Here is a 13,609-nt window from a genome sequence, read left to right as displayed (position 1 = left end):
GAGAACAATTGCTTTGGGCACAAGTAAACATATTTTCTTGCCACTCAGCTGGCCAGCTTACTCACAATACTGATCTGATTCTCAGACATGATATGCATTTAGCTATAGACAAAGATTTACATTTGAGTGTGACTGTGATCTCACACTTTACTTTCCCCAGACTTTTCCCTGTTGCAAAATCAAAACAAACTTGTGTCGGATCAGCATTTTCTGAATGTGAGCTCACAAGTTTTAGCACAGGTCTTGTCTATAGCTAGCAGTAGTAACTATAGTACTGATACAGGTACAGGTTTAGCTTTGTTATTCCTTACATTCAATAGGTAGCTACAGCCGTTTTTCACTGAAGTCGAGCTTGAAGTATCAGAGTATTGAAGCGGCAGCCCTGCGAGTCTGGCTCCGCTTTGCTATGGTTAAATGAAAGCATAAAAAGGAGTCGTAGAAATAGTGAAGAGAGCAGACCCGATTACCTCTAGTTACAAGGAAGATTTCAGTACAGAATAGAATACTCTTCATTGTGCCACCCCCTTCAGTGATCGGGACTCAGTCACGTGAAGTGATCAACACTACAGGGGGCGCCCATCAACGAAGGCGGATTGGGGCGTAGTAAACTGTATGCATGAATTCGCGACTAATGACCGGAACTAACTACACATGCAAACTTATCAGACTGCAACTCAGTGTATACAAACAGCCTGCACGCGGATCTGTAAACTGTTCACTGCCTAGGCTCACAGCTCCGCGCCCTGTCCTGAACCAGAGATTTGCTGAAAGCAGTGATGTCACGTTGCCAAGGCTGATCAGTGCGTGAGCAGAACAAGTTATAGCTACCAAACCCTTGACCTGATCAAACTCAAATGTTCAAGCTTAGCCGCTACACTGATGCAGGCGGAAGCTACCACGATGAAACTGATCTTATGAGTAAATGGCCATGGGTAAGTTATGCACAATGGACATTAAACAATTCCAGGTGCATATCTGTAGCTGTCGGTGTTAATTTGGTTAATTTTTTAAAAGGCTTTTAATGCAGCAAGTCTGCATTAGTGTATTATGTATGGTCTGTGTCATTGGCACCATGCAGGTAGCTGTACATACACATTGCACTGACATGGTTTATGGGTTGGGACATTGTTGCGTCGCATGGCAACAAGACATAGTATAAGGCTTGGCATCTCAATGTCTGGAAAAGTGTTTCACACACAGCTGTGACCAGAATTTCCTAGCTATAAAGGTGTAAAATAAATTCAGTATAAACACTAGTTGGCTGTCAGACTACCTTGCTTTAATTTACGTATACCAGCCAAGATGTCCCTGACATTTTGTGTGGGTTGCATTTGCAATGATCAATTTCTAATTATTTTACACTTGTTGAAGGTACATGTTACACTGCACGTGTTTCTTTGTGAATTATACATTTTTTTGCACGCATGCATTTTACTGTATCTTTATAGGCAAGAGTAGATAATGGAGAGATTATCTACTCTTGCTATAGGTATATACATTACTTGCATGTCTATTTCTTCTTGCTTGCTTCTTGCCTCATGCTAGATATCTTATGGCAATGTTGATCTTGCTGCCACTACTGAACTTATAGTGTATAATTTTATTATTGCACAGTACCATTGGTCGTCAGTGAGTTGTGATAACCAATGAAAATTTTGGAGCAATCTTGGAATACCTTGCAAGTGGTGACATTAGTTAATTTTGTCTGAGTATTGACCGCAGAGTTTTTCTGCTGCAATTTAGATGGTTCTCTGCATGTATCATAAGTTACTACCCACACCTAGGCAGGTAGTTGGGAGTAGGGATACCTGGGCGATAAGTTCAAAATAGTGTAATAAAGTTGGATTGCTTATGAGTTGTATGTATGTATATATGGCCATTCTGTTACAAGAGTATGCATGAATAATCTATAACATTAATTCATCCATATTCCGGGATACCTTTATAGAATATACATATGTGACTGAATTTGACAAAACCCGGCTTCGTCGCACAAAGCTTCATTAGGAGATATGGCGATTTTACGTAATCATTGTGTAATAACTTCCCAGTGCCTACAGCTGTGTAAACAAAATTTGTATCAATTATTCATCTATTCACTAGCTATCACTGTGTGAGTGTATAAGCTTCTGATACCCAAAATATGTCCTGTTTAGGCAGCTTTTTTTCGAGCGGGTAATAATATCATAGGTGGTAGTAATAGGGGCGGTGGGTGGGGAGTGGCGGGTGGGCTTAATATAGGAATATAAAATGAAGCAAGACAAATGGAATCCTGAGTCAAAATTTGGGCCCTCCATGGCCCTTAAATCACTCCAAATTGATTGAGAACACTATTGGTGAGCTCTCTGTGAAGTCCCAGCTCACTACACACTATTAAAACAAGGCCATGGCCATTTAATGGCGCCATTCTTCCACTCGTGGCTTTGACAGGGTCAGAGGAAAGCTGCTGCAAAAACCAGACTTTCCTGTCCTGAAGGAAATACAGAGTGGAATATGATAGTGTATTAGACCAGCAATCCATTTCTGGTAAAAACGTTAAGTTTTATTTTGTGTGTGTGGAAGCTGGGTTATGTGAAATCCGGTCACATATGTATATTATGATGCTTTATCTTTTGCATTTAATTTTCATGTGAATTCATAGCACTATATATTAAGAGAAATGTATGGGTCGACTGATGGCCCGGTGGACTTAAGTGACATGATTGCTAAAAAGTACACTTGATGCTGGGATGTACTTCTACAGAATGATCACTGCTTATGTACCATGCAGGTGCAGTTTAAAGCATGGGGATAAAAGGTTATAAAAGTTAGTGTCTTTGGTATGTGTATATGAAGCATTGGTATAATATCATGGAAAAACTTATACATATTTGACAAATGTGGATGCATCTGGAAATTTAGACCAGTTTTGCTTTTTGAAAAAATTGGATTTTAAAGAAGTTCAAATTTAGTTTTGTAATAAGTTTGCATTCTGAGGCTTTATTAATTAATAGTAAAACGGATAAGCAAAAAAAATTGTTTACCTTTTGATAAAAGCACCAAACTTGATACAACATTTGCTTAATTCATACTATTTTCATATTAGATATGGTGTCATTAAAATTACCAATCATATCATGCTCAAAGAACCTGATAAGTGAAATCAATAGAAATTGCATTTAGGAAGCCAGAAAAGTACTCCATAGGAAATATACTGAAACTTTGCATCTGCATAGATGAGCAAGGGATAGTCATATCCAAAAGCCGATCAAAGGAGGTGTCCATCCAGGTCATTAACTTGCCATGTTATAAAAAGCATTGAGGGTAATGGTATATGAAGCCATAGATGTGCAATGTACTATTTCTATTGGATTGTGCCTGTACTTTTAACACAAAAATATTTGTTTCTTGAAAAACAGTTATTTTACCACAGTTTGAAGATTTTTGATTCTACCTGTAAATTTGAAATACTTCCATGTGAATTAAGCAAAATGAATATTTTGAAAGTACTTGTATGGTTTCCTGACCAGCTAGAAATGGGCTAGTTTAAAAGTTTCAAAATGTGCCCTAAGGCAATGAGTTTGACGTGGCAACATATCTAAAATGATTTACCTTACTCAACTTCCACTTTAGTGCTTTTATCACAAAGTGAACGATTTTATCAAAATTTGTTGCTTAGCCGCTCTACTATAATACATCTGATAGCAAATTTTGTATTATAAAGTAAACATTTGATCTATATGCAGTAGTCAATGAGACATAATATACCTGTCACACCTGTACACACCTTATTAAAAACAGACTTATGCACTATCTATCCAGATAAATTTTGGAATGTGCGTAGTGCATTAAATAAGTGAATTTTGTTAAGGATTGATGCACTCACAAATGTAAATTCTTCAATTATACCAAGAGTTCATAATAATATTATGAACTCTTAATTATACCAATAAAATTAATGTATTAGTACAGTATTTGCTGTGAAATCAGAGAACTTTTTAATGAGTTCTACATTTAAGATCCATCCAATAATTGCACATAAAAGTTGTTAGTCCATGATGATTTACTGACCAAGACTGATTTAGACTCAGTATAATAGCAGCAGTGTATGTCTTTGCTGTCCTTCTGTTAAAGTTATGTACAATTCTGTATATTATACAGTATGATAGTAACTGTATAGTAGGGACCACAAAGGAGTAGGCATGGACCACGAAATAATATCACCCAAAAGCCATGCAGCCTCAATTTTCCCTTATGACGATGAGGCAGTATTGGTGAGGTAAGACTAAACCCAAACAAGCTTTCAGATCGACCCGAAATGCTTTCAACAAGTTGCTACAGAATTTAAATTTTTTTTTAGTTGACAATAAGTAAGTAAGTAACTGACTGATTGACTGGCTGACTGATGCCTTCAGACAAGCGTAACTCGATAACGGCTAAGGCTACAGGCTTGATTTTTTCACTGTTCGATGTTGCAGGTGCCTTTTGGCATACCGCAGTACGTACAATGCATTCTTCATGGACTTACCAGTGTCCTCCTTTGTGTCCCATTCATCTTTGCTGACAGGGAAAGGTGTCGATTTGGTGCAAGCACGTGATGGCTTCCCTTCGAAATGGAAATCGTCCGTATTTTTCATAGTGGCTATTTTGATTGCAAAGATGCTTTTCAAACAGTTCTTGATTCATATTGTTGTATAACAGGTTGAACATAGCCGACAGCAAAGTGTAATGGATACTTCACTTTTCAGACGATAATTGATATAGCTGGGACGCGTGGTGCTATTTCAGATACGGTATGTGTGGGTTCACCAGTCATAATAGAATTATTTACAAAAAAAGTTAACAAACAAGCACATGAAGAAATTTGGAATTTTCAACTAGAGTAGGGACCATAGCACATTGATAAAAAGTACTGAAACAAGTTGGAGTAGTCCATGATATTAAATCACAGTAAAACAATAAGAAGTGTTATATCCCTACTGTGCATTTCCGTTAAGGTATCTTGAGCACAGTAGGGATATAACACTTCATATTGTTTTACTGTGATTTAATATCATGCAACTTGTTTCAGTCCTTTTTATCGATGTGCTATGGTCACTACTCCAGTGTGCGAAATAACTTTTCAGACATGTCCTGACGTACTGTCAGGGCATTGCAAAACTTGAGTGGACATTAAGCAATTTGACTGGACATTTTAACTTCTATTGTTTCTCCTTTCCTATGTTTCTACCACTTGTATGTTTGTATCAAACACTGGGGCCACCAATGTACTGTACAGCTGATTACTTGTCAACCACTCACTGATACTGATAGTACAGCATTTTAAAGGTAGCTACTGGCCACATGAAAGGGCTTCTATGCAATAAATTGGGCCTTTGTAGGAAAGGAACCATAAGGACTTCAGTCAGGGCTTGCCTTGGAATGATATAGCTATGTGGTCAAACATTGCTTATGCTGGCAGCTGCCATGGCTTAGAATATATAATGGCTCTATCCCTAATATAAATAGATGCACTGATGTCTTGTTCATTCTAGCTTAAAAACTGGTTGTATAGGTGATCATGGATACCACAAGTAAAAGCTACTAACTGTAATCAGGTTATAAATACATTTTACTACTGCAGTACAGGTGACTGAGACAAGTAGGCTGGCACAACATAGTAAACTGTTAACCTCAGAGTACATCTTGGGCATACCCTTGTGGTCAGTACAAACCAAAAGCAAATAACTTAATTACATGTCAATACCATCATGTCTGGCCTCCCTCCTAGCCCAATGCTAACACTATAAACTTTGAAAGGACATTATTTCCGGACAAATTCAATGATGACCTGACACCTAGTGTAATTGACCGGAAATTGTCCGGTGTCCGGACGTTATTTCGCACACTGCTACTCTAGTTGAAAATTCCAAATTTTTTCGTGTACTTGTTATATATATGATGGCAGTAGACTTGTGTTTGGCCTGATTGCTTTCTCTTTTATGGGTGGGTGTGGGTGAGAAATATATGTTTGAACGTATGTATTGTGGTTTCCAGTTTTGGGGATTTTGGTTGGTGTTCAGCTGCAAGTAAGACTTGTTTGTTGGTGAGAACATACATACATGCATGGTATATGCACAATTTACAGAAGCCAGTACACATGATTTTTGCTAATAAACCTCTCTGTTCTGCTGCAAAATATCATCAAAAAGCTGATCAATAGAATCAGGTGGTTTCCAGAAACCAGTCAGCAATTTAAATGAAAAATCAATGTCCTCTAATAGAACAGTTAATGATGAAATCTGAAGCCAGAATTCTTGGTCTAGGGCTATAAGTTAACAACTAAATAGATCACTTGTTGCACAATCTACAATGAATAAATAGCTTTGATTTATCATGAAATTATTCAAAATTGCTCCTCCCACACTTTCAAGTGTATAAGTGCCTCTAAAAATAATTATCTCATTAGCTCTTTTATTGACTTCCTGTAGCTATGACCTGCATAAGTAAGACAGCCACTTTTCTTTGGATATGGATACCAGTCAGTAAATCCTCTAGAATCACCCCTGAATAGAATCCTCATACGTGCAGTAACCTCCATATTTTTTTTTTTAAAAAAAGGAATGACTTTCATTGTTATTCTTACTTTGCTGCTTTACAATTTTTTTTTTACGACATGTATTATCACTGTTCATTTCTGCACCCAATGACAAAATATGTGATCTGCGTACAGCAGTACTGTATAATAGGAATCATAAGGTTTCACTTTCTAAAATATTACTCCAAAACCAGCCTTACAATACCTGGCAGTATTGGTATAATCATTCCCAAAGTACTTTCACTATATGACCTGAAACATTTCCTACGGTCTTTTTTATTTAGTAGCATTTTCTACTTACTGACTACTTAGCTACTTACGTACTAATGCTTTCAAACAATTATAACTGAAATAACAGTTTGGACTATGGGCTTGCTTTTGCACTGTTAGATGTCACTTTAGCCCAAAGTACGTGTATATGTACAATTTTCACATCATGGACTTACCCTTGTCCCACTTTGTGTCCCACTTCTTTTCACTGACGGTGCAAGGTGTTGATTTGCAGCAGTGGATTAGTGGCTTTGGTATGTAAGAATAAAATGAAAATTGTTTGTAATGTTCACACCACACCTCCAACAGTTAAAGTAAGAAGATCAGTTGTAGACTGCATGCATGGCTTTACATATCATTCTCCATGCATAGGGCTGTGTAACAGTTGAAACTAAACTATGTGAAATGGCTACATTGTTTATTGGTACAATTATAGCCTTATAGGTCTGGCACCATGCATGCTGTGTTATATTGTACAGAAGTTAAAATTCCTTCTGCTTGTAAGTAATGAATTGTATTACAAAACAGTCAACAAGTGTAGCAAAATTCAGGATCGTTACAATAAAACAGGAGATTGTCTCCTGAAGTGCAAATTTAATCTCTATACCATGTTGTTAATCATATCTACTATGGTTGGAGTAGATTTGCAATTTATGTGAAGATCTTCCTTTGTTTAAGCACTAATAGTCCCACTAGCCAGCTTGTACACTAATGTTTCGTCATACTTGTATCTTATACAAGGCCTGGGCTCTTTCAGTTGGAATGCCTTGCTATCATTGATTATAGTTTCCTGAAAATGTAAGCTAGGTAAATATGCACTTTTGAAAGATACTTTTCCATTCATTTATACGTACAATAGTGAATATTTTCTTCAAAAAGCAAATCATATGTCACCCAATATAATACTAGTTAGTGAACAAATGGGTACTATAATCATCACAGAATGAGTAAAAACAACATCATTAATAATTAAGAAAAGATGACGGTGCTATTTATATTTAAATGATTTCTGATTCTGTCAACCATATAACTGTAGCAGGTTAGATAAACTATCCATATATGGAAAAATCAGGAAGTACAATTATAGTAGGAGCTATATTTGGAATGGGGGGGCTATAATTGGAGCTGTTTAAAGAACTGAACAGGCCTGAAAGTGCGTAAGTATATGGTTTGCATAGTCGTTTTGTGTTATTTGGGGGCATGAAACCTCAGTCGACCTTTTAAACTGCTTAATTGGCCTACTTAACAAACCACGGGTCAAATATTTGTCACGCAATTGTTATATCATATATAGCAACAAAGTGATATAATCAACATTTTTAAACAGCCATATACATTGTTACTTCAAATGGAGAGTATGAATCCTGATTCATATAATTTTGGTGAACTGATAATGTAATACTGATTGTTATGTGGTATGCATGTACATGAGTACATACATTGATACTGCTGTACACACAAGCTACAAATGCACATACAAATACACACATGCATGTACATATACATACGTACATACATACACTACATGCACACATACCAGGATGTATGACACAAAACCACTGTTGAAAAAAGAATTTTGTTTAACTTGTGTACTTTAAAATTGTCAAAACTAATGCCTAAACAACCTTGAAACTCCTTCACACACACACACACACACACACACACACACACACACACACACACACACACACACACACACACACACACACACACACACACACACACACACACACACACGCACACGCACGCACGCACACACACACACATTTGTACTACACATACACACGTTATGCACATGCACACAATGCACACAAACACAGTCACACATGCATACATGCATATCAACACATAGTCATGCACACACATATTTACATACATATACACAGGTGCAGTCAGTCTGGAGGAGGGTGGGTTGCACCAGTTTCCAGAAACCATGCGGCTTTTTAAAACTGAAAAATGGAATAGCTCTAATAGAACAATCTGACTAATCTAAAGCCAAAACTACTTCAAAAATTGCAACATGAATTACTCTGCAAAATTGCTTCTCCAGCACCTTCAAGTGTGTTAAGCAGCTCTAAAAAATAATTGTTGTTTTAGTGATTTCAACCTTAAAACTGTTTTGCAAAAACTTCAAATAATTTTGGAAAGGCTTAGCTGGAGTGGTAAAATTCAACTTTGAAACAATGATGTGGGGTGATACCATGCCTCCTCCCTTTTCAAATATCTGCCTAGCTGTCAAAATGGTGTGGCAAAGTAGTTGTTTTTACACTTTGGAGTTGGAGCAAATTTACCACATGCAACATCATACATACATACACACATACTAAATACATATACCAGTACAAACATACATACACACAATACAAACATAATTATACATACACACATTTAGTACAAAGTACCAGTATTACTTTACCATTAAACTTATCTGTATATAATATTTTGATCTTATAAGTTATCCCTCCAAAATGCCACTTATATATGGTATTTGAGCAGGTTAATTACATAAACAAAATATGGGAGTAAACAGGATGTCACATGACTGATCGTGCCACACACAAAATGCACATGTACAAACATGTGTACATCACACCATTCATGCAATGGACCACACAAATGCGTACATGTGAAGTTTACTGCATATAAATATTATTTTTCTTCTGCTATAGATATGCTCTAACCATTAGCCTCCAACTGAAATAAGGACCAAAACAAGCTATAGTTGTTCAGTTGGGCTACATCATAGCGCAAAGCATACAACATGCCTGGGATTAAGGCAGACTTTGTTAATCCACTGGAACCCCATCACATATGTGGCATATGCAAACTTGTTATGAAATCACCAATACAAACTAACTGTGGGCATATGTTTTGTAATGACTGTTTAAAGCAAGTTGTGAGCAATGGAAAAGTGATACCAGTACTCTGGTTGTGTCCAATAGATAAAAAGGAGATAACTCAGGTAGGCATAGAACACTAGCTGTACATGAATGTTATAACTTTCAGACTAACACAGTTTATGTTTGCTAACAGACTATATAGCATACAGTACAAATTATTAAACGTGACTTATTATTTACTAATGTTATATGTATACATGCGACAGCTTATTATACGTACGTTGTTCATTACTTCTTGTGTCTACAATGTTTCACACGCATGCATAAATTTAGAATATTTTTTTTGTCTCTTATATGCATTGTTGATTACTGTATACAGACTCATTCTGACATGTTGTTTTTGTCATGCAGATATTCTTTGATAAAGCATGTGACAGAGAGATACAGAGGCTAGAGGTCAGGTGTCCCTATGCCAGGTGTAGTGGCTGTCCGTGGACTGGTACACTGCGTAAGAAACACCGGCATTACATTTCTTGTAACTATCGTGATAAGAAATGTTCAAAGTGTGGTAGTTACATGACTCAATTAAAGAAACATGAGTGTCCCGTGATAATGACAAAGTGCTGCTATGGTATTTACCCTTTCTTTCAAGTTCAGAATGAGGTGAATAATGAAGTATTTTTTATGCTGAAACTTTACATTATCTGTAGTGTATATGTACTTTGTATTGTTGCATGTATATGTAATATAATAAAGCCATTGAAGGAAAGTTTTATGAAATCAATTTAGCAAATCAACCCTATTGTACATGCAGACCTGCTTTTCCTTACCTTGCTGAACATTCCCACTATATTATATCAATACTGTTTTGAAGAGACACTTGTGTATAACTTTATTATTTATATCATGTAGCAAGCCGATGATTTCCTTGGTGAAAAGAAGGTTTTACCTGCTAAAGGTGTTGACATTGACCAATATCTACCATGCAAGCTTCCTCCGAAGCATTACATTAGCCACAACAAGGTTGTTCATGCTTGTCATCCTCCACCTCATCACACTGCAGTACTGCCACTACATGCACCGGCTCCATTAGTATCAGATGCCAAAGATGCTCTTAAGAGCATGCAGAGACCATTGTGTGTGTTGCCATTTTACAATGAAATGGGTACACCAGCCTTATCAACTCAGAAAAATGCAACTGTAGATGCTAGACTTCCATCTAACCAAGTAGTAAGTTAAATTAGCCATGATATTAGATTTGTTAGGAACAGTACTCATGTTTTTGGAAAGAATGTATACACAACAGTAATTGTGTGTTTCATTTATATTTGTTCAGATCTTCAGTTTGTGCGTACTTAAAATTAATATTATTTTAGATCTGCAAACATTTTGAAGAAACACATACAGCTACTGTACGACTGAGTGAAGCTGCTGCTACTGTAGCTCAGAATAATGCAGAGGATTTATCATTTGCACAAGCAAATTCTTGAATTATTGTGGGAGATACAGTATCCATGGTGTGACAGTTGGACCAATGAATCTCATCACCTCACCACATCATAATACATACATGACTATGAATTAACAGTGGAAATTGATACTATTCATCTATGTAGATATATATACAAGTACACAAAAAATTGGAATTTTCAACTAGAGTAGGGACCATAACACATCAATAAAAAGTACTGAAACAAGTTGGAATAGTGCATGATATTAAATCACAGTAAAACAATAAGAAGTGTTATATCCCTACCATGCTCATGATACCATAATGGAAATGCACAGTAGGGATATAACACTACTTGGTGATTTAATATCATGCACTACTCCGATTTAATATCATGCACTACTCCTGCTTGTTTCAGTACTTTTTATTGATGTGCTATGGTCCCTACTCTAGTTGAAAATTCCAAAAAAAAATTCTGTGTATTTGTTTGTTGACATTTTTGTACAATAAGATTATTATGACTGGCCATGGTGAACCTATGCACATATCACATATCGCATCAATACTGAAATGGCACCTCATGCCTCAGCTATCAATTATCATCTGAAAAGTAAAGTATCCATTGCGCTTCATTTTCAGCTATATGTTCAATCCGTTACACAGCATTATGAAACAAGAACTGTTCGAAAAACACCTCTGCAATCAAAGTAGCCGCTATGAAAAATCTGGATGATTTTCGTTACTAAAGGAAGCCATCACGTGTTACTGTCAAATCGACACCTTTTGCTGTCAGCAAAGATGAATGGGACACAAAGGAGGACACTAGTAAGTCCATGAAGAATGCATTGTACATACTGCAGTATTACTCAGGTGGGTTTGGACAAACATAGGTACACATACACATGTTTTTTATGGAAACATTTCAGCACACCCACGGTCATGATTATAGTAATATGAATGGGCAATAACTATAACCTATTTTATTGTAATAACGGCCAAGATAATATACTAGAAGAATGACCTTGTAGCTAGCCTGCTCTCTAATATCACAATAGACTTGGAATTATATGTCTGATTATGGATATGGCACACTCCATGATGAATATTTAAGAAACTGTACTATGCTCTTGGGCTTCTAACAAACTGGGTGCTCAGGTCTATTTTCTATTGTGACATGATTTCACACATAGTTACTTTCAAGTGTCTCATTTCTTTTTGTAAATATGCTCTATGGCTTCATCAGGGAGCAGCTGCTCTTCCACAAGGTGCTTATTGATCAGAAATTATAAGCGCCTGCTCTGAATTTTCAGAGCAGATGTTTAGAAATTCGAATTCCAATCAATTAATAAGCGCCGTGCAGAGAAAAAGTGGGTCTGTCCACACAAGCTACACTCTTAGCCATTCTAGGAACCACAATGCATGAAACCAATCATTGATTAATGAGTAAAAAAACAACAAAAACTAGCCCTCGGACATGTGACCAAACAGGACCACAAAGCCGGATACACAAAAAACAGTAAATAAATGCCAACAGTTAATTAAGGGTATAATTGATTCTACCCCCACTCATTGCATGATCAAGCTAAGAAAATTCTCTCAGAAGAAGAGGCAGTGTCATCAAACATCTTGGCAAAGCTGTCGATAAGGTGGCTTCTCTTCAGGACCGTCTTGAGGGTTTGGGGAACCCTCAAGTTGAACTCCATCTTCTCCGAAGTTGTCTGGGTGTTTGTAAACTTAATCATCTCTTGCGTACTATTTCCCCAAATTGTTACAGAGCCTACATAGACCTACAAAAACACCGCATGGACCGCCAGCATACACACAGCAAAACCCCCGGACAGGGGCCTTAAGAAGAACCCCTGCAGACTACTGACCAAACTGCCGGGAGTGGGAGCATGAAACAGAGTTCAACTCCCACAAAGGACTACCAGGCAACAGGCTAAATAGGTGTAAAAATGTCCGGGCATTGTGGTGCCACAGACAAACAGAGAGTTGCTCTAGCAGGTTTAGCTGCTTTTTGTCTTTTATAAATTAAATTAGGTTTAACTTCTAGCTAGAGATCAGGGAGGATGGGAGTGCCATTAGGGCCGGAATAAAAAAAAAAAAGACTTGGAAGCCAGTGTTGTGGTCCCAGGACAATGCGAGGACAATGAGAGTTAGGAGATTCTTCACATAGGCTGGCTGGTAGTGGGCAAGTACTGTAACTTCTAGTAGCTTGATACACCTATAATAACAGGTCTAGACACCCAGAAGTCTTTACCATTTACCACAGCCACAACATAAACTATGCATGCAAAACATGCCACACAAGCCTGTTTTTCATGCCTTGTGATGTAATAGTCTCGCCTGGCCAGACTGCTATTTCAGCGCAGGGGCTTATCGATTAGAGATTATAAGCGCCCGCACTGAAAAGGGTCTGGTTGACGAAGGTGCTGACAGCTGAGGACGACTTGCCTATACGAACTGGACCAGACCCTTTTCAGTGCGGGCGCT

The 13,609-nt window shown here is 37.3% G+C and overlaps 1 protein-coding gene across 3 annotated transcripts; it reads left to right on the top strand.

Annotated features, from left to right (window-relative positions):
- Positions 1 to 208: 208 nt before the first annotated feature.
- Positions 209 to 11,653, top strand: LOC136248918 (TNF receptor-associated factor 2-like). Of its 3 annotated transcripts, none has more exons than XM_066040769.1 (6): positions 209 to 932; positions 2,642 to 2,797; positions 9,496 to 9,788; positions 10,078 to 10,329; positions 10,579 to 10,896; positions 11,043 to 11,653. In XM_066040769.1, exons 3-6 carry the CDS (start codon positions 9,588 to 9,590, stop codon positions 11,154 to 11,156), a joined length of 885 nt encoding a protein of 294 aa, XP_065896841.1. In that variant the 5' UTR covers positions 209 to 932; positions 2,642 to 2,797; positions 9,496 to 9,587; the 3' UTR covers positions 11,157 to 11,653. The 3 variants fall into 3 exon arrangements, with proteins under 3 accessions (XP_065896841.1, XP_065896842.1, XP_065896843.1); XM_066040770.1 differs by having other exon boundaries at positions 2,642 to 2,806; XM_066040771.1 differs by lacking the exons at positions 209 to 932; positions 2,642 to 2,797 and adding an exon at positions 5,068 to 7,979.
- The last annotated feature ends 1,956 nt before the right edge of the window (positions 11,654 to 13,609 follow it).

This window comes from Dysidea avara, chromosome 3 (assembly GCF_963678975.1).
Source record: "Dysidea avara chromosome 3, odDysAvar1.4, whole genome shotgun sequence".
Classification (NCBI taxonomy): domain Eukaryota; kingdom Metazoa; phylum Porifera; class Demospongiae; order Dictyoceratida; family Dysideidae; genus Dysidea; species Dysidea avara.
Note: the sequence above shows the minus strand (reverse complement) of the source record. Positions and strands in the feature narration are given on the sequence as shown.

What these genes read in the sequence shown, in the direction of transcription:
- LOC136248918 (XM_066040769.1), top strand. Translation starts at nt 9,588, where the DNA reads ATGCCTGGGATTAAGGCAGACTTTGTTAATCCACTGGAACCCCATCAC. An exon ending in ATAAAAAGGAGATAACTCAG is followed by an intron (nt 9,789 to 10,077) that starts GTAGGCATAGAA and finishes TTTGTCATGCAG; the next exon opens with ATATTCTTTGATAAAGCATG. An exon ending in TCTTTCAAGTTCAGAATGAG is followed by an intron (nt 10,330 to 10,578) that starts GTGAATAATGAA and finishes TATATCATGTAG; the next exon opens with CAAGCCGATGATTTCCTTGG.